This window comes from Saccoglossus kowalevskii, chromosome 1, assembly GCF_978046115.1.
Source record: "Saccoglossus kowalevskii chromosome 1, keSacKowa6.1, whole genome shotgun sequence".
NCBI classification, from domain to species: Eukaryota; Metazoa; Hemichordata; class Enteropneusta; family Harrimaniidae; genus Saccoglossus; species Saccoglossus kowalevskii.
Window position 1 is genome coordinate 32,602,371 of NC_140641.1, and position 21,450 is coordinate 32,623,820.

At 39.6% G+C, this 21,450-nt stretch overlaps 1 protein-coding gene across 1 annotated transcript in view; it reads left to right on the forward strand.

Moving 5' to 3' along the window:
* The window catches only part of LOC100371313 (uncharacterized), a 62,481-nt gene that overhangs the window by 20,448 nt on the left and 20,583 nt on the right, over positions 1 to 21,450 (forward strand). The window contains exons 11-21 of the mRNA XM_085497586.1: positions 4,739 to 4,926; positions 8,745 to 8,923; positions 9,166 to 9,289; positions 10,031 to 10,152; positions 10,723 to 10,783; positions 11,178 to 11,315; positions 12,741 to 12,887; positions 13,462 to 13,638; positions 14,130 to 14,315; positions 15,685 to 15,816; positions 16,152 to 21,192. Of these exons, the coding sequence (XP_085353712.1) occupies positions 4,739 to 4,926; positions 8,745 to 8,923; positions 9,166 to 9,289; positions 10,031 to 10,152; positions 10,723 to 10,783; positions 11,178 to 11,315; positions 12,741 to 12,887; positions 13,462 to 13,638; positions 14,130 to 14,315; positions 15,685 to 15,816; positions 16,152 to 21,192 (6,495 nt within the window). The remainder of the gene's footprint in view (positions 1 to 4,738; positions 4,927 to 8,744; positions 8,924 to 9,165; positions 9,290 to 10,030; positions 10,153 to 10,722; positions 10,784 to 11,177; positions 11,316 to 12,740; positions 12,888 to 13,461; positions 13,639 to 14,129; positions 14,316 to 15,684; positions 15,817 to 16,151; positions 21,193 to 21,450) is intronic.

Consider the following 21,450-nt stretch of genomic DNA (forward strand, 5'->3'; position numbering starts at 1 on the left):
CTGTCAGCTTATTGTCATCATGCATAGACCACTGTCTGGTGGCCATCAGCTTATTGTCATCATGCATAGACCACTGTCTGGTGGCTGTCAGCTTATTGTCATCATGCATAGACCACTGTCTGGTGGCTGTCAGCTTATTGTCATCATGCATAGACCACTGTCTGGTGGCTGTCAGCTTATTGTCATCATGCATAGACCACTGTCTGGTGGCTATCAGCTTATTGTCATCATGCATAGACCACTGTCTGGTGGCTGTCAGCTTATTGTCATCATGCATAGACCACTGTCTGGTGGCTGTCAGCTTATTGTCATCATGCATAGACCACTGTCTGGTGGCCATCAGCTTATTGTCATCATGCATAGACCACTGTCTGGTGGCTGTCAGCTTATTGTCATCATGCATAGACCACTGTCTGGTGGCTGTCAGCTTATTGTCATCATGCATAGACCACTGTCTGGTGGCTGTCAGCTTATTGTCATCATGCATAGACCACTGTCTGGTGGCCACCAGCTTATTGTCATCATGCATAGACCACTGTCTGGTGGCTGTCAGCTTATTGTCATCATGCATAGACCACTGTCTGGTGGCTGTCAGCTTATTGTCATCATGCATAGACCACTGTCTGGTGGCCATCAGCTTATTGTCATCATGCATAGACCACTGTCTGGTGGCTATCAGCTTATTGTCATCATGCATAGACCACTGTCTGGTGGCTGTCAGCTTATTGTCATCATGCATAGACCACTGTCTGGTGGCTGTCAGCTTATTGTCATCATGCATAGACCACTGTCTGGTGGCTGTCAGCTTATTGTCATCATGCATAGACCACTGTCTGGTGGCTGTCAGCTTATTGTCATCATGCATAGACCACTGTCTGGTGGCTGTCAGCTTATTGTCATCATGCATAGACCACTGTCTGGTGGCTATCAGCTTATTGTCATCATGCATAGACCACTGTCTGGTGGCTGTCAGCTTATTGTCATCATGCATAGACCACTGTCTGGTGGCTGTCAGCTTATTGTCATCATGCATAGACCACTGTCTGGTGGCCATCAGCTTATTGTCATCATGCATAGACCACTGTCTGGTGGCTGTCAGCTTATTGTCATCATGCATAGACCACTGTCTGGTGGCTGTCAGCTTATTGTCATCATGCATAGACCACTGTCTGGTGGCTGTCAGCTTATTGTCATCATGCATAGACCACTGTCTGGTGGCTATCAGCTTATTGCCATCATGCATAGACCACTGTCTGGTGGCTGTCAGCTTATTGTCATCATGCATAGACCACTGTCTGGTGGCTGTCAGCTTATTGTCATCATGCATAGACCACTGTCTGGTGGCTGTCAGCTTATTGTCATCATGCATAGACCACTGTCTGGTGGCTGTCAGCTTATTGTCATCATGCATAGACCACTGTCTGGTGGCCATCAGCTTATTGTCATCATGCATAGACCACTGTCTGGTGGCCGTCAGCTTATTGTCATCATGCATAGACCACTGTCTGTTGGCTATCAGCTTATTGTCATCATGCATAGACCACTGTCTGGTGGCTGTCAGCTTATTGTCATCATGCATAGACCACTGTCTGGTGGCCATCAGCTTATTGTCATCATGCATAGACCACTGTCTGGTGGCCATCAGCTTATTGTCATCATGCATAGACCACTGTCTGGTGGCCATCAGCTTATTGTCATCATGCATAGACCACTGTCTGGTGGCCATCAGCTTATTGTCATCATGCATAGACCACTGTCTGGTGGCCATCAGCTTATTGTCATCATGCATAGACCACTGTCTGGTGGCCATCAGCTTATTGTCATCATGCATAGACCACTGTCTGGTGGCCATCAGCTTATTGTCATCATGCATAGACCACTGTCTGGTGGCCATCAGCTTATTGTCATCATGCATAGACCAGTGTCTGGTGGCCATCAGCTTATTGTCATCATGCATAGACCACTGTCTGGTGACTATCAGCTTATTGTCATCATGCATAGACCACTGTCTGGTGGCTGTCAGCTTATTGTCATCATGCATAGACCACTGTCTGGTGGCTGTCAGCTTATTGTCATCATGCATAGACCACTGTCTGGTGGCCATCAGCTTATTGTCATCATGCATAGACCACTGTCTGGTGGCTGTCAGCTTATTGTCATCATGCATAGACCACTGTCTGGTGGCTGTCAGCTTATTGTCATCATGCATAGACCACTGTCTGGTGGCTGTCAGCTTATTGTCATCATGCATAGACCACTGTCTGGTGGCCATCAGCTTATTGTCATCATGCATAGACCACTGTCTGGTGGCTGTCAGCTTATTGTCATCATGCATAGACCACTGTCTGGTGGCCATCAGCTTATTGTCATCATGCATAGACCACTGTCTGGTGGCCATCAGCTTATTGTCATCATGCATAGACCACTGTCTGGTGGCTATCAGCTTATTGTCATCATGCATAGACCACTGTCTGGTGGCTGTCAGCTTATTGTCATCATGCATAGACCACTGTCTGTTGGCTATCAGCTTATTGTCATCATGCATAGACCACTGTCTGGTGGCTGTCAGCTTATTGTCATCATGCATAGACCACTGTCTGGTGGCTGTCAGCTTATTGTCATCATGCATAGACCACTGTCTGGTGGCCATCAGCTTATTGTCATCATGCATAGACCACTGTCTGGTGGCCATCAGCTTATTGTCATCATGCATAGACCACTGTCTGGTGGCTGTCAGCTTATTGTCATCATGCATAGACCACTGTCTGGTGGCCATCAGCTTATTGTCATCATGCATAGACCACTGTCTGGTGGCTGTCAGCTTATTGTCATCATGCATAGACCACTGTCTGTTGGCTATCAGCTTATTGTCATCATGCATAGACCACTGTCTGGTGGCTGTCAGCTTATTGTCATCATGCATAGACCACTGTCTGGTGGCTGTCAGCTTATTGTCATCATGCATAGACCACTGTCTGGTGGCTGTCAGCTTATTGTCATCATGCATAGACCACTGTCTGGTGGCCATCAGCTTATTGTCATCATGCATAGACCACTGTCTGGTGGCTGTCAGCTTATTGTCATCATGCGTAGACCACTGTCTGGTGGCCATCAGCTTATTGTCATCATGCATAGACCACTGTCTGGTGGCCATCAGCTTATTGTCATCATGCATAGACCACTGTCTGGTGGCTGTCAGCTTATTGTCATCATGCATAGACCACTGTCTGGTGGCTGTCAGCTTATTGTCATCATGCATAGACCACTGTCTGGTGGCTGTCAGCTTATTGTCATCATGCATAGACCACTGTCTGGTGGCTGTCAGCTTATTGTCATCATGCATAGACCACTGTCTGGTGGCTGTCAGCTTATTGTCATCATGCATAGACCACTGTCTGGTGGCCATCAGCTTATTGTCATCATGCATAGACCACTGTCTGGTGGCTGTCAGCTTATTGTCATCATGCATAGACCACTGTCTGTTGGCTATCAGCTTATTGTCATCATGCATAGACCACTGTCTGGTGGCTGTCAGCTTATTGTCATCATGCATAGACCACTGTCTGGTGGCTGTCAGCTTATTGTCATCATGCATAGACCACTGTCTGGTGGCCATCAGCTTATTGTCATCATGCATAGACCACTGTCTGGTGGCCATCAGCTTATTGTCATCATGCATAGACCACTGTCTGGTGGCTGTCAGCTTATTGTCATCATGCATAGACCACTGTCTGGTGGCTGTCAGCTTATTGTCATCATGCATAGACCACTGTCTGGTGGCCATCAGCTTATTGTCATCATGCATAGACCACTGTCTGGTGGCTGTCAGCTTATTGTCATCATGCATAGACCACTGTCTGGTGGCCATCAGCTTATTGTCATCATGCATAGACCACTGTCTGGTGGCTATCAGCTTATTGTCATCATGCATAGACCACTGTCTGGTGGCTGTCAGCTTATTGTCATCATGCATAGACCACTGTCTGGTGGCCATCAGCTTATTGTCATCATGCATAGACCACTGTCTGGTGGCTGTCAGCTTATTGTCATCATGCATAGACCACTGTCTGGTGGCCATCAGCTTATTGTCATCATGCATAGACCACTGTCTGGTGGCTGTCAGCTTATTGTCATCATGCATAGACCACTGTCTGGTGGCTGTCAGCTTATTGTCATCATGCATAGACCACTGTCTGGTGGCCATCAGCTTATTGTCATCATGCATAGACCACTGTCTGGTGGCCATCAGCTTATTGTCATCATGCATAGACCACTGTCTGGTGGCTGTCAGCTTATTGTCATCATGCATAGACCACTGTCTGGTGGCTGTCAGCTTATTGTCATCATGCATAGACCACTGTCTGGTGGCTGTCAGCTTATTGTCATCATGCATAGACCACTGTCTGGTGGCTGTCAGCTTATTGTCATCATGCATAGACGACTGTCTGGTGGCTGTCAGCTTATTGTCATCATGCATAGACCACTGTCTGGTGGCCATCAGCTTATTGTCATCATGCATAGACCACTGTCTGGTGGCTGTCAGCTTATTGTCATCATACATAGACCACTGTCAGCTTATTGTCATCGTGCATAGACCACTGTCTACTGTTTCTTTTTGATGAGCTTTGTACGTTATTATGATATCTATTAACTGAAATCCAGGATGTTATACACTGAAAGAATTGACCTGAAATAATGTGGCCATTGAATCTTATTCTGCTTTGCAACTGTTTTGTAGGAGTTGTTGCAGATCAGCCTCACAGTCTCAGACATATTATATGGCTGGCATTGCAGTGGTTTTCACAAAGCAGTGATGTTCAGCCTGACGTTGTTTTCCTTCTTGCACCTGCCTTTGAAAAGCTTCATTATAATGTCCAGAATTTGCAAAGCGTAGCCGTGGAAACCATCTGCCAGCTTGATATACAGGTAAGTGTTCACATTTTGCAAGGCACAAGTCTTGTGTGGAGAACAATATAACACTTAACACTCAATCTAAGATGTTCAAACCCTCTACACTGGAATGTTACTTTGCTTGTAATGTTAATGAAGATGACAAACTATTATATTGTCTGTTGTCAATGTTAATTTTTTTCTGTTCATGATAAGTATACTAGTAGTTCATCGCATCTTGATTCCACATAAGACTTGTAACATTCACAAAATGAGTGCAATTGTTACCAGTTTACAGAGAGGTCAAAATTAAACGACAATACAAGTCCCTCTCGAAATAGACTAGCACGGGTACAATGGGCCATTCCAGTTTATATCTGCACCCCCCTGTTGATGTGGTCGGATTTCCAGCACTGTATGATAGGGAAAATACCCCGGAATTCCAACTGTATATGGAGAAACAGAATCTGAAAATCCAGACGAGTATGGAAAAAAATTCCTGGAAATCCAGGCAGTTATGGCTACTAAATAAAATATGGCCTTGTTTATCTCGCCATATACCGGTTGATGAGGTTGGATTTCCAACACTATGACTAAAAAAACTTCTGACTGTATATGGTAAAAAAATTGGGCCAGTATGAAATAGTTATTACTGAAATTAGATAAGGATGGTGGCACGAATGAGGTCATCAACACCGTGAATCAGGACGAGTTTGGATTTCCATTATCAGATATAAAATTTTGAACTTGGTAAATTAGCATATGATGAGAGTTATATTTGGAAATCCTACTCTGTATGGTGTCACAAAGAAACTCATCAACACCATAAGTAGGACCTATAGTTTTGGATTTCCATTACTGTATGGTGAATGGTGATTTGGAAATAAAACTTTGTATGACTTGTACACCCATGGAAATTATACCCTGTATGAAGTAGACAAACAAGCTCATCAACAGGGGGGTGCAGATATAAACTGGAATGGCCCAATTTACCAGGGGTATGTCCGCCAGATGTTCAGTCGGTCTCACCCACATACAAGCACCACAACATACAACAAACTAAGACACAGAGTGATATCTCTTGCTTCGCAGAGAATAAGAATAACTCCTCAATTACAACAGAGGGCGCACTTACAATCAGGTATAGTCAATGGTAAGGAATAGCAACGTAGGGGTTGCTCACACACTCGACAAATAGAGCATGAATAAAATCAGTGCAAATTGAGTTGACCCGTACTTTGCAAGTAACAACAAATGACAATGCGTCGAAATTTGAATAGGAGCAAAACCCTATGTAATCTACATAGAATGGTTCAAGTGGTCAGCACTTAAGTTAGCGAGACTATTATTTGTGTTGAAAATTACGATTTTCACATTTATTTGTTAATTGATGAAATGCACTATAAACTTTCGTGTGATAAAGTCAACATAACATAGAATGTCATGTAAGTTGGTTAAAATGTAGATTTTCTGAAGGGAAGTAAGGCAGCCTCAGTAGTGTTTTCCAAAATCAACAACACAGGTTTAATTTGTGTGCCTATAAGTTTCAAAGATAAACTCAAGACAAAGCAATGTGTTATCAGTAGCTATCTGACACCCAATGAGTGTTTCCAAACATTTGAGTGGTTTGTCTCTGCCCCTGTTTATTTCACAGATTAGTCATTTGCATATGAATGTGTCGGACACAAGGTCACACAGCCACTGAAAAAAAATCATTGATTTTGGTGTTTTCATATGCCGAATTTATCCAATTATAGCTATCCCATTCCTTTATTTTTTTGGTTTCCAATAGCCTTACACATTTGGATGTCCTACACATGTTAAAACAGACCTTGATCTGAAAACAAATTGATTGTGCCGATAAACAAGCTTGAAAATCTTTGCTGTTACTTCATGGACGTTTTCTAGGAGTTTATGTTTTTCAAAATACAAGGTCTTTAACAGAAAATAACTTATACTTATTGTCGTCGGAGTAACACCAAATTTTCACAGCTTTTGGGTGACAGTGAGAGGAGCTTGAATGTGTCCAGACAAACTATTTCATTATTATTTAGCAACGAGTTGTGGTTTGAGTTGGGGGCAATGCGACTAAAACAGTAATTGAAATTCAGCACACTATTATTTAAAACGCGTTGCGTGAATAAAACTGACCAGACACATTCAATTTACCAGACTATTGAACAACTAGGAAAAGTGAAAAAAATACTTCTTATCGCTAGCATAAATGCGTAATTATTTTTTTTACAGAAAAAGTAATTTTTCACCTTTGATTGAGTAACGCATCGTAGAATGCAGATACGAGCATGAAAAACACACTTTTGACAAGCTTGAAGTATGGCGATTCTAAAAATATATACTTTCCTGGGTCTATTTGTAGTCATTTGGTCACAATTAGAAGATGAAAACAAGTATGCAAATAATAGTCCCGCTACCTTAAGTGTGATATAATTACAATAAATGCTAAACCTTATTAATCGCCCAGGCCTACAGCCTTGGTAACGCACTACAGAAATATTAATAAATGTATAAAGTGATAACAATACAATAATCACTCAATGACTAGGGTCACAATATTGATCAGCTTGAATATTATACAAGAGATCCAAAACAAAAATCGTACAAATAAATGTAATAACTCATTACAATAGCATGGTGGGATATTACAGGGAGAGTTCAATCAGTGTTCTGGTTATAGGAGGTTCGCCGACGCTTCACTTTGGTGTTCTAGACGACGTAGTAGTAGTACGAAAGAAACACACACGCGTCATAGATCAGTTACGACACACGACTGGATATTGTAGTTCACGGCGGAGGCTAACAGTGTTCACGACTCTTCTAAATTCAGAGTTGATAGGCCAATGTTACTAACATGTATCTATATGTCGATTCGACTTGATTCGGTTGCTATGAATTAGCGTAGCTTCACATTCATGGATATTCGCAAAGGCTTTCATTAATCCTATTCACTGACAGACATCGGTAACAGCAGTCAGTTGTTAGGCGAGAATAGGTTGCCTGTGATCCCCGATTAACGAAGAACAGAACGTCAGTTCAATGATTTACAAGACAAGTTCAATCAATCGCACAACACGTTAGCGTAGCATGAAGGTGGCCATGTTTAGCTCTCCTCGCAATGCATCATGGGGCGTTCGCCCACGGGGAGTTGTACTCACAGTTACCGACTTCAGGATGTATGACGATTCCTTTTAGTTATCTTTTAAACAGGATGAAACTTCTTCCAAGTGAGCTTGAAACTGCTATTACTTCAGGTGTACTGCGTATGTTGACGCCCGGACTTTATTTAATCTAGTTTTCGAATATGACTCTCCCGCATGGCGTCGCAAATCTTGCCTTCTTGTCTTCTCCGCGGAGTGCTCTCGGCACAAGTAAATAGTTCCCAAATAAAAATAATGAATAATGATCTGAAATTCCATCCACACAGCTATTATAATAAAATACTGTTTTATTTGAATTAATAGAACAATAGTCGGCTTATGATTTATAACCTACAATAAGTAAACACTATTTAAACTGAATGTCACGCAAAACACGGCGGATTACCACAACTATACATCGTACTAAGGAATAAACGTTATCCTTCACAATATCAGCCGTAAACTCATCAAAACAAGTATGGTATCACAATACAAAATTGTTTGTAGATCAGATGAGAATAAATCCTTGTAATTTAGCATTGAATCCATATGTCTGCATCCTCTGTTATTTGTTGAATCATTATATTGTATGTTGCACAGATCTGTTTATTTATTTGTAATGCTCACATTTACCAAGCAATCCCCAACGACATCGTGATCAAGGTTTCTAAACTGTTTTACCATGTTTTATAATTACAGAGCTTTGTTTATGCTGTTGTGTACTGCAGTAAACATTTAATTAGAGAACAGTACATAGAACATCATATGAGTGATTACCAGCAGGAAATGCTGCCACTGTGCTTATCAAAAAAACTAGTAACAACTGAACAAGAGGAATGGTGGAATGCTGTATGTTCGTTGTATACAGGCAAAGCAAGGCAAGTCTTTTCTAGTGTATGTGTATGCAGTATGTTCATATAAAACTAGCAGTAATGTCTCTTTCTGTGAGAAATATGAAAATACAAGCACTGATGCCAGACTGTGATGATGTTACAAAAAAATACATAAAAATATACAAAAACGTCACCAGAACATGTAGGATTTTTTTGGAAGGAAGTCGCATCATGATGTTTCTAATGATCTTTGCATTTCTAATATACCTCTCTGTTTTTACTTGTAGTGCCAGTGAACGAAGTAAACTTCGACTGAAAGCACAGAAAGGTTTGGAAGTGATTCGTGTTATAGGCAAACACGGTATACAAACTGAGTTATTAGTGCATCTGGCAAAGTGCTTTGCTTCCAGGGTAATCTCACATAATATATTTTATTTATGCATGTTTTCCATGATTTAAAAAGTTGTAAGCCTGCAACCTTTTTTATTAATGGAGAGTGGTAGTTGTGACATATCAGATTTGGAATGAGTTCTGTGCAATGCAAACTGTTGTAAAATACCCTGTTCAATTAAATACAATTTGAATGTCCACTGCATGGTGACCATCGTCCATGACGTAGAGATTAATTTACAAATATACCTGGGAGCCGTAATGTGCATGTCAAAGTTTGAGTTTTATGTTACCGTATGTTTTGCAGTTATATAACCCCCTTAACAAGCATCTAAAGAGGCTGTATGTGAACTGTGTGAAAATTATTACCACAGTGTGCCAAGCTAAGTTGCAGTGTATGATTGGTAGACTGGTCTAAGGTCCAGCAAATGCCATTCACCACCACCATTCTTGTTTGCCTTATAGAACTGGTCATCATTACTTCTGTAAAGAACATAGAGCCACACCTGGACAGTCATCACTTTTAACAGAAATCCATTTCAATATCACTTATAAAATTCAGGGCCACTAGGCTTAGTTTTGAACTAGAGCCTCTCCATATTGCTCACATTTTAGTTGCAAATCAATCAACATATGAAAAATAGTACAAGAAAATGTTCTTATTTTTTTGTTGAAGTACTCCACTATCTTATATCAGTGTTCTCCACAATTTTAAGTGCATTGTTTTTTCTCATAGTCATCTGATATTATTTTGATTGGCAGATGAACGAAACACGGCAGATGTCAGAACAGCAGTGGTATTTTCAGGATCAGTACCTGTGTTTACAGTCAAGAGCTGCTCTTTACTGGGAAGGAGTGCTACCAATACTAGAAAGATTCGCTCAGTAAGTTATTACAATATCTTTACTGGGAACAATGAAAAAATCTGACTAAGGTCCACATGAGATGTCTATATAGATTCAGAAACAATTGGGTTAAAATAGCATTTTTTACCAAAAATGATAAAAATATACCCTAAAATTAGAGAATTGAGGATATCGTCACCAAGTATACAAATATTGCAAAGGTCCCACTCAATGTGTCTATATATAAAATATTGAAGCAATTTGGCTACCTATTTACCAGTAAAAGTCAAAATAGCACTTTTTACACAAATAAAAAAATATCATCATAAAATGAATAAATCTGAGAACGGTCCTCCCAAGCAAGTATTAAAGCAAGCAGTCCTGCAATTTTCAAGAAGACAAAAAGTTGACACAGACAATGTTTAATCAGTAATATCAACAGCTTTACTTGATAATGTCGACAACGGAGCTAACAATTTATTCCATCAAAGTCAACACATTACCTGATGAAAGCCTCTATGGATCGCCAAAATTACAAGGAAAAAACATCAGTAGGCGATGTGTAAATTGTGTTGATCATTACCTATATACTTTGTCTTCTGTTTTCAGGGATATGAACGTCTCCAAGCCATCTAATCCATTTTTCAAACATGTGGAATCTTCTTTACAAGTAAGTTACAGAATTAGAAAAAACAGATGGCACGTTTTGGCCGAAATGCATATGAACAAAATAGAAACAAATGATAACATGGAGGAAGATGAGGGCAAGGTCGATCATCAAGTGATGACAGTCTACTTTGACATTGACCTTGTTCTCATCATTCTCCATTTTGTCGTTTGTGTTTTGCTCATATGCATTTCTGCCAAAAAATCAGCACTAGCCAATGATCAGCTGTAATGTTTTTTTAAAACCAATACACATGTCTATTTCATAACAGCAGCAGCAAACTTTCCACCTTCAGATGCAAACAGTTCTTGCCAACCAAGTCCTGTACAAAAAAACAAGCATGCCATCCTATAAGCATGTTGCCTTAAAAACTAATTATAAAAAACTTGCTTTGCAGCTATCTCAAGTTAGAGAGTATATTAGAGAGGGAATGAAGTTTGTTGCATCTATGACGTTTGAGAAGGGAGATCATGAGAAAGCCCTAGAACTATTTGAAACCATTGGAAATGCTGATGCTGTTTTCAACCAAGCAATGGTAAGTGCAGTTAAACGTGTTTAAATATCTAAGGTTGAAGTGAGTTCTGAAATCAGAGTGAATACTTCCGAAAACATTGTAAATACATGTACCGTACTTCTCCGGGCACAAGCCTACCCTCTGTTTTTAGATATTTAACGAGTTGAGGGCATCCGGGAGTATAGGTCCGAAGTGTTTTTACTGGGCGTCAACGACAATTATTAAAATGTGCATGTTAAAAGTATATTTCATTGCATAAAAATCATGATTGCTATGGTAGTTTGGTTCTTGCTTTCACCAGAAAACTTGCATTAATTTCAGAGTGCATGGCAAACGTATGAAACATGGTTTGCATCCTTTCTATTATGTTATTTACATGTAGTCAGGATGAACCCCGATGTTGCAATACTGAAGTAATCCATATTTCCTTTGAGTAGTAGTTTTCGAAACGCCAAAACTATGATCGTCAAGATGTGAAACCTGGTCATTGAACATCATTTTAATTTTCCCAATAATCGTGTCCATTGAGATTATCGTGAACAAGCAAACTATTCTTCGACATGACTTGTTTGTTACCGTGAATGGTTTAAATACTTTTCTTTTGTAGAAATCAGTGTTAGCAGATTGTATTTTAACATCGCGGTAATTCACTTTTTAGCATTGCATTGAAAAAATTATTTAGTCAATAATCTGAGTTCAGACAGTATGTAAACCGTATTGTAATAAAATGTGTGTATTTTTATGAACATCTTTCTTTCTTCATTCTTCATTGAAATCAATGACGAATCATTTGGCATTTTTTTCCTCAAAAAAACGTAATATTTCACCGAGACCGGCACTGTGAACTAAAAATGGAATTTGGATAATTTTTCGTGGTTGGGAAGATGGTTACAATTTTAAACCCACCAAAAAATAATCTTTTCTGAGGTGGTCCTCGAGTATAAGCCCACCCCCTAATTTTCACGATTTTACATGTTCAGGCCCCTGGGCTTGTACTCGGGGAAGTACGGTATTATGCTATGATATTAACATCTTGAATTATGATGCGTATAAACTCTAAATTTGCTTGTCAACTGGATGTAAGGTTTATGGTCCTACTGATTACCATATTTTCTCAAAATATATAAAACCCAAAATGTCACATATTGTATGCTAGATCATTGAAATATGTCTTACTTTGACTGTAGACTGTATTCTGTGCTACTAGTAGAGCAAATAAGGTGATCCATCTGCCATTCATTATCTATTATCAATTTTTTCTCCCCTTAAAACTGGTATTCAGATTGCTCTCACTGTTCTTTGCTATCCTATACAAAAATGCAATATATTAGTAACTTTAAATTACAAATGAAGTTTTTCTGGGGGTGATAAATAAAATGGGCTTAATGCTTAATGCAATACTACTATGTGTTAATGTTGATGTGGTTAAATGTTTCTGTTCCTTAGATTTATAAATTGTTATCTCAGCGAATTATGGAGGATAAAGAAGGGGATATTGATTCGGATGATGAACGCAAGAAATTAGACTTGCTGAAGAAATCCAGAGAGTGCTTGTATATGGCTGTAGACAAACTAGGAACTCGTTCTGATGATGTGAGTTTATATTATAGTGTTATGATGGTAGGAGTTACAATTACTGTAATGGTTGTGGACCCCATATGGTTATGTATGTTTGCCTTGTTGGCTTTCATCTCTTTTTGCTAGCAATATAAATATAGCTGGTTTACAAACCAATCTATGTAAAAAAAGAGCTTCACAGCCGTCAACAATACAATTTACAAAGGTAAAGCAGGCTAATATTTCATTGTTAATATCTTAATTTCTCGTATACTGTAAAAACATTTATTTTCGTTTTTTTCACTAAAGGGATGATTCAGTGAAAATAAAATCCAGCAAATGTACCTTTTTCGCTATAATTTACATTCAACTCATCAAAAATCCGTGAAAATAAACTCCCTACAAAACAGCCAAAAAGTCGAAAATTTATTCCAGCTAAAATAAAGTATTTTACAGTAAATCATAAGCCCATTAGAAATTGGCTAAATTCACAGCTAAATGTTTGCTTACCCATTGACTAGTATAATTGCTTCGTAAACCTGTACCATTTCTTAAGTTCTGTTATGAATGGTTCTATGTTCAGTAATTGGCATGGTTGATTTTTCCACAGCCATTAAATAGAAAAATTGCTGAAGCTCTTGAGGAGGTGGATTCCATACTTGATACATTGACCCCTGTGACAAGGCGATTAAACTTTAATGGTAGTGTAAGTAGTGTTTCCGAAAGTGGAGATGTGACGTCACCACTTGACAGACCTGTCTTAGAAAGCACAGTCAGAGAGGATCAGGTTTGTATGATTTCATCAACCAAGCTCCAATCATATTCTAATTTAGGTGTCATTTTTTTGTAACAATTCAATCTTTTCTGGCACCTAAATTAATGGCACCTTAAATTAAATTTTTATACTTGCCAGCCACTATTCAAGAAGACAATGTTTATTGTGAACGGGTCAACATCATTTCGGCAATCACCATAAAAACTGTTAAATTCTTCCTCAATGCTCTGTTCATTCTTCCAAAAATTTTCTGTTGCCTTTTTTTTTTTAAATCATGCGATTTTCCCGTTTAAATTAATGTTAAAAAATTGTACTACAACATTGATAAATCACTGCTGTGTTGCAGTTGCCATTGATGATATTCAGAAATTCCTGAATATATTTGACTTGATTTTTTGTTTATTATTATAATCACGACTGTGTCATTATCAAAAGAGCATTATTTGAATTCACCTGAATGTTCTTACACATATATGACATATTGAAATGTTTATTGCTTACAGCCATGTGTGTTGTATGATCCCTCACCAAGACGTATTGCTGCTGAATTGAGGAACTTGAATTCCTCTCACACTAAACTGGTTGAAAACCATAGCAAATTACTTGAGAAATATTCAGAGTTACAGAACAACTATGGTAAAAGTCAGCAGCAGATTGAAACCCTATCAAAACAACTCTCAGATGTTATGGTATGTGAATTTCTTTATTGTAGTGTATTTCATGTGTTAATGCATTGTTGTCCTGTGATGTCATTTTGAATTTTTAAGTGTATTGTCCCAGCTTACTGCCTCCACATATTTATTACATCATATCTTATAATAGAGCCACTATATTTGAAATGGAGAAATGTTCAGCCAATCAGATTGCTCTTTTTATCTAGTACAGGGAACTTACAAATTATTATTGAAAAAAATTTTTGATGGAGGTTTTCATGTTCTGAGTTTGTTTTATGGACAAGTGACCTTTCTATAGTTATTGTCATAGATATTAATTAAATGACATAACCAATGACTGTCAATTTGTCAACCAACATTGATTTTTATCTTCCATGTGTAATATAATTGATACAGTTATGTAAATTAAATGTCAAACTACAGTTACCAACGCTGAATATCAACATTGTCTCTGCAAGTGCCAGGGATGAAGGTACACATAAATGTCCTCAGATTGCATCAACAAAGGCACGTTATGCAGTAAATCAAAAATCTGTCCAAACATTTGCAGTGGCTTTGACTGGCCTGTTGAATCTGTATCATATTCACAACTGTTACTGAAAGAAAAAAATCATCAGGTTTTCAAATTCTTTCTCAACCTTGAGGCATTTGAATGAGCTTTCCAAAGATGGCTCTAACTATATGTACTGCTAAAACCAATTCAGGCAATACCAGAATGAGAATGACGATGATGGTAATAAAAATAGATCACAATGTTTTACAGAATTGATGAGAAACAACTGCAAAATGAATGAAATTATAAAACCTGCATGTAGTGATTGCACGTTTTGTTACATGACAACTGAACGAGAGAGGGCTTGCATATGAAAACTCCTGGTTTGTGAATCATTCATGGATGATGTCTCAGACGTGATGTAGGGGGATTATTTGTAATTATTTGGGATCAGCCACAGATTCACAGATGGGGATGATGGTCAATTGTCCAGTTAAGCTGCCATCAATAACGAGGAGAGAAAGACCTATGATAGGGAAAGTTAATCCATGCTATGCTACTCTCTGCCACCAAATACGTAGTGCTGTTTGGACATTGACATCTATGAATCACTCACCAGGGCATCTTTAAACATGAATACGGCCATCATTATTCTTCAGAGTGAACCTTGAGTCATTTGTGAAGATACAGATGACTGCTGTTGACACGTCCAACACCTGTGTTGTTGAGCCTAGGCTAAACTAGCAGTTCTGTGGCACAGGAGAACGACTGGCCTAACAGTCTGACGTTCTCGCCCTCAGATGTGTCCCCATGATCTGGTCATTCATGATAGTATTTACTATTTTATTCTGTCTGATATAGTCACAATCTTTGCTTGTTTTGTTTTTATAGAAGCAATTAAAAGACATTCAGACATCACAGCGTCCTGAGCCACCACAAGCAGCAGCTGCTTCATCTCCAAAATCAACCATGACACATGAACAACAAATACTGATACTAGCCCATCAACTACAGCAGATTGGAGTAAGTATTAGGATTTGAGAAGTCTATTGTATGTGAGATAACATGCATACTGCAGGGTGTCTGGTGTTCAGTCTTCTTTGAATCCAATATGGCACTTTTTGAATCCAATATGGCACTCTTTGAATTCAATATGGCACTTAGTATGGATTATGCCATTAAATATGTCCCCATGATGTTGCCTTCTAATGTATGTTTATTAGGTCTATCAGAAGCTATCAGTTGATGGCCAATTATGGATAGTGTGCCATCATAATGTTAATTCACTACATGTATATTATGTGGCAGCCATAGCATAACACTTTGATTTGTAAATTTCAATATGTTTATTTTCATAGTCTGATGTCCAAGATATTAAAAGATTGTCAGTCACACCAGTGCCTATGGTACCACCATCTATGCAAGAGTTACATTATAGCTATGCATATCGCCAACGATTCCCACATCTAATGCCACCTATCACTGCCTCTGTAGTTCAGCCTTCAAGTGTTGGGTCTGTAACAGTCACTACTGCTACATCATCGGCGTTACATGGTTATGTAGGTGGTATGCCTGGTCTTATACCACCACATGTTGATAGTGCTTATGGCTCTATGGCATCACAACCAGTCACAGCTATATCTACTCTTACTGATAGTTTCCATGCTGCTACCACATCAACTGAGTCCAGTCTTCCCTCCAGGCCAGGATTTGTCGCATCTACTACAACAGTGGAAAGTGGTGGGATATTTCCTCGATTCAGTTTTGCATCTCAAGGTACTGGGGATTACAACTTTGCTGCACCACTGATACAACATGAAACTGTTCCAAGACCGGACTCGTACTTTGGCTCTGCTATACAGAGTTATAACAACACAACCACTTCTGTATCTCTGTCAACATCAAATCAGGCTTATTTGATTGGCTCAGAGTCTTCAGAAATACCTGATAAGCCGAAAGAAGCACCAGCTCCTCCTGCACAGACTTCCATTTTTGGAACTAGAACTGGTGCATCAGAGTTGACATTCCAGGACATGGCAAACAGTAATAAAACAACAAGTTTTGGAGATGGAGGAGCCTTCAAGGGGGCTGGTCGTAAATTGTTTGAGCAAAACAAAGATGTTACCGAAGAGGAATCCGGCGAAGAAGGTGATACAACTGATGATGGCATTCATTTTGAACCAATAGTTCAGATGCCAGAACATGTTGAGTTAATCACAGGAGAAGAAGATGAAGAAGTAGTTTATTCGGAAAGAGCAAAGCTTTATCGGTATGACACTGATGTCAACCAGTGGAAAGAAAGAGGTGTTGGCAAGTTCAAACTGCTGAAACATAGAGTTAGTGGAAGAATACGTATACTGATGAGAAGGGATCAAGTATTCAAAGTGTGTGCTAATCATTATCTCACACCAGATATTAAGATGAAACCCAATACCACCTCAGACAGATCTCTAGTGTGGACAGCCATTGACTTTGCTGATGAACAACCCAAGCAAGAGATGTTCGCAATTAAATTCAAGACACCAGAAATGGCTGTTGCATTTAAGAATAAGTTTGAAGAATGTCAGGAATTATTGAAGAATGCACCCACAACTACTGAGATAACTGCTACAAAAAAACAAATTGAAGGGAAAGTTGAGAAGCAAAGCCTCAGTGACATATTTAAACCAAAAGTTGGATCTTGGGAATGCTCACAATGTCTCATAAGTAATCCTGCAGATAAAAATAAATGCATGGCATGTAGCTATCAACGACCTGGCGGTGATGCTTCTGGGAAAGATGTAAAAATGACTGCCTCTGCATCACCAGGATTTTCTTTTGGTAAACCATCAACCACAAATGAAAAGTCGTCTGGGTTAACAATTGGTAGTGGTACGTCTGTGCCACAAACTGGTACTGGATTCACTTTTGGAGCGAGTCCTCAAGTAGGCACTTCTGTGACTCAAGCAACAAGCGGAAGTACCACAACTTTTGGTAGTGGTACGTCTGTACCACAAACTGGTACTGGATTCACTTTTGGAGCGAGTCCTCAAGTAGGCACTTCTGTGACTCAAGCAACAAGCAGAGGTACCACAACTTTTGGTAGTGGTATGTCTGTGCCACAAACTGGTACTGGATTCACTTTTGGAGCGAGTCCTCAAGTAGGCACTTCTGTGACTCAAGCAACAAGCGGAAGTACCACAACTTTTGGTAGTGGTATGTCTGTGCCACAAACTGGTACTGGATTCACTTTTGGAGCGAGTCCTCAAGTAGGCACTTCTGTGACTCAAGCAACAAGCGGAAGTACCACAACTTTTGGTAGTGGTACGTCTGTGCCACAAACTGGTACTGGATTCACTTTTGGAGCGAGTCCTCAAGTAGGCACTTCTGTGACTCAAGCAACAAGCGGAAGTACCACAACTTTTGGTAGTGGTACGTCTGTGCCACAAACTGGTACTGGATTCACTTTTGGAGCGAGTCCTCAAGTGGGCACCTCTGTGTCTCAAGCAACTACTGGATTTTCCTTTGGGACAAGTTCATATCAAACAACCAGTGGAACTCCAAAGAACTCAGGCTTCAGTTTTGGAGCTGTTACCTCCGAGTCAACAAACACACCAGCAACAGCATCCACAGGAATAATTTCAAAGTTTTCTTTTGGAACACCAGCATCTCAAAGTTCATTCAGTTTTGTGTCCCCAGAACAAAAACTGCAACCAGTTTCACAGACAGATGGTGGGTTCAGTTTTGGCAGTTCTGCTGCTGCCACACTTAGTGCTCTTGCAGCACAAAGACAGAAAGATGAAGAACCAAATGCTGCCCCTGCTAGTGTAGCAACCACAACAGTTGAATCCAATAAAAGTACTTTTACATTAAGTGATTCTGCATTCAAAGGTTTTTCCATACCATCCACTGTCCCTTCATCGTTTTCCCAGCAATCTTACGGAGACCAAGTAGAGGATGAAGATGACAATGATGGCTATTATGAAGGTGAAGATGGAGATTATTATGATGAATATGAGGATTATTATGCTTACTCTAATGAAGAAGATGGTGAGGAGGAGGAGGATGATGATGATGATGATGATGATGATGCTGGGAACGAGGAGCGTTATAGATCTCCAATGCATCGTCTTGGATATGCAGAAACTGCTGTCAGTCAACAGGTGCAGGATAAGCCCCAATTTGATGACAGTGATGTAACATTTGTATCAGAACTGAAACCTAATGAAGAGCAACTTAAAAAGGCAAGAGAACTTCAGCTTCCTGATGGATTTTATCTGTATGAACAGTCACCTCCTTGTCCAGGTTGCAGAGGATGTGATGATGACCTTGGAAAACCTGAGAAATCTTTAAGTAGCTACATGGGAGAACCACCTCGTTTGATTAAAAAGAGTGAATTATCAACTATGAAAACTCACAGCGATGGAAAAACACTTGTCATCGTTACAAGTCCTGGGAAAGCTCTAGGTACACAGATCATTCAACAAAACCAGGAATCTACTCCTGGTGATCAACCATTTAGTGATACAAAGAAAGGTGGACTAACTTTTGAAGGTATTGCCTCGTCAAGTCAGGGTCATGGATTTTCTTTTGGGAAAACCTCAGGCTCATTCAAAGGATTTGCAGGGGCAGGTAGTCAGCTGTTTGGACATTCTAAAAATGAAGGGGATGAAGATGGGTACTTTGAAGATGATGCAGGAGATAACATTCATTTTGAACCAGTTGCTCAGTTACCTGAGAACGTTGATTTGTCAACTGGTGAAGAAGATGAGGAGATTCTATACAAAGAGAGAGCCAAATTATACAGGTTTGACCACTCTAATGGGCAGTGGAAGGAGAGAGGAGTTGGAACATTAAAGCTACTGAGACATTGCAAGACTGGACATATAAGACTTTTAATGAGGCGTGACCAAGTGCACAAAGTCTGTGCTAATCATCGAATTACAACCTCAATGAAATTGACTGAGAATGCTGGATCAGATAGAACATGGGTCTGGAATGCTATGGACTATGCCGATGAGAAACCAAAACTAGAACAGTTAGCAGTGAAGTTCAAATTCCCCACCATTGCTAATGAATTCAAAAATATGTTTGAAAAGTGTCAAGAAATGCTTGCAAATTGTGCACCAACAACTCCAGAGAAACCACCAAGTGTGTCTCCCAATTCAAAGGCTTCTCCATTGCTAATGTCATTATTAACTACTGACTCAAAGACTGAGCAAGGGAAAACTTTGACACAATTATTCAAACCACCTCCAGGATCTTGGATATGTAAGGTCTGTGAGGTACGTAATGAAGTATCCAAGACAGCATGTCTGGCTTGCTGTACACCTAAAGATGGTGCTGAAGGTAGCGAGGAATCATCAGCAAGTGGCACTAAGGGCTTCTCTTTTGGCACATCAACTGAGAGTCAAGGTCTTGGATCCTTTACTTTTGGTTATCAGCCTCAGAAATCTGAAACAGATCGGAAAACCTTCACTGGATTCACCTTCAGTAGCACCAAATCAGACGCTGATAATAAAGATACTCCAAAGGCATTTTCAGGATTTTCTTTCGGTTCTGTGAAGAGTAATACTAGTGCTCCTGTTGAATTTGATGGTGGAAGTACCAGCAAATCTGCTTTTGGCTTGTCACTTACTTCTTTGACCACTTCTGTGGAAGGCAGTTCTGAGAAGAGTCAACTGAATAAGTCCACTGCATCACAGGGGGATGACTATTACAATTCAGATGAAGGAGATCACATTCATTTTGAACCAATTGTCTCAATGCCTGAAAAAGTTGACCTTAAAACAGGAGAAGAGGATGAAGAATCTATTTTCAGTCACAGAGCCAAACTTTATCGCTTTGATGCAGGTTTAAGCCAGTGGAAGGAACGTGGAGTTGGTGATATCAAAATATTACAACACCGAGAAACAAGCAAGGCTAGAATCGTAATGAGACGGGAACAGGTACTCAAATTATGTGCTAACCATTATATAACAGACGAGATGACTCTTAAACCCAATGCAGGATCAGATCTTTCCTGGGTTTGGAATGCAGTGGATGGTTCTGAAGGAGAACCACAAACAGAACAGTTAGCTGTAAAATTTAAAACTGCAAATACTGCAAAATACTTCCATGATAAGTTTTTAGCAGCACAAGAATCACAGAAACTAGCAAAGGCAGAAGATTCACAGAAAATAGCATCCCCTGTTAAAGAAGGTTGTTTAAGAACTTTGATATCACCACCGAAGTTCACACATGTGCCACATGTGTCAGATAACTCTGGAGATTCATCAGCTACTTCATCCGAGGCAAGAGCTGCCAAGCCATCAACATTTGCCACATTTTCATTTGGAAAACAATATGAAAAACCATCATCATCAACGTCAAGTATATTTGGTGAATCAAAGTCTCAAGAAAAGACGGCTATAGATCCAGGTAAGGAAGGACATTGAATTTCATCATGTAGAGCAGATCTTGAATATCTCATTTACTTTTGTTTGTATATGTGTTCTGTGAAGTGGTGTGATATGCATTCACAAGACAAACCTACATTTCCAGAAATTCTAATGTAAATTAGTGAAAGGATCTGACTAGTGTTCATCTCATACTGTTTTCGATTGTGTTCTTATACACAAATCATGTAATACATGTATTTTGTGTTTTTGAATGTTGTAATCATTTTGCTCTCCTCTT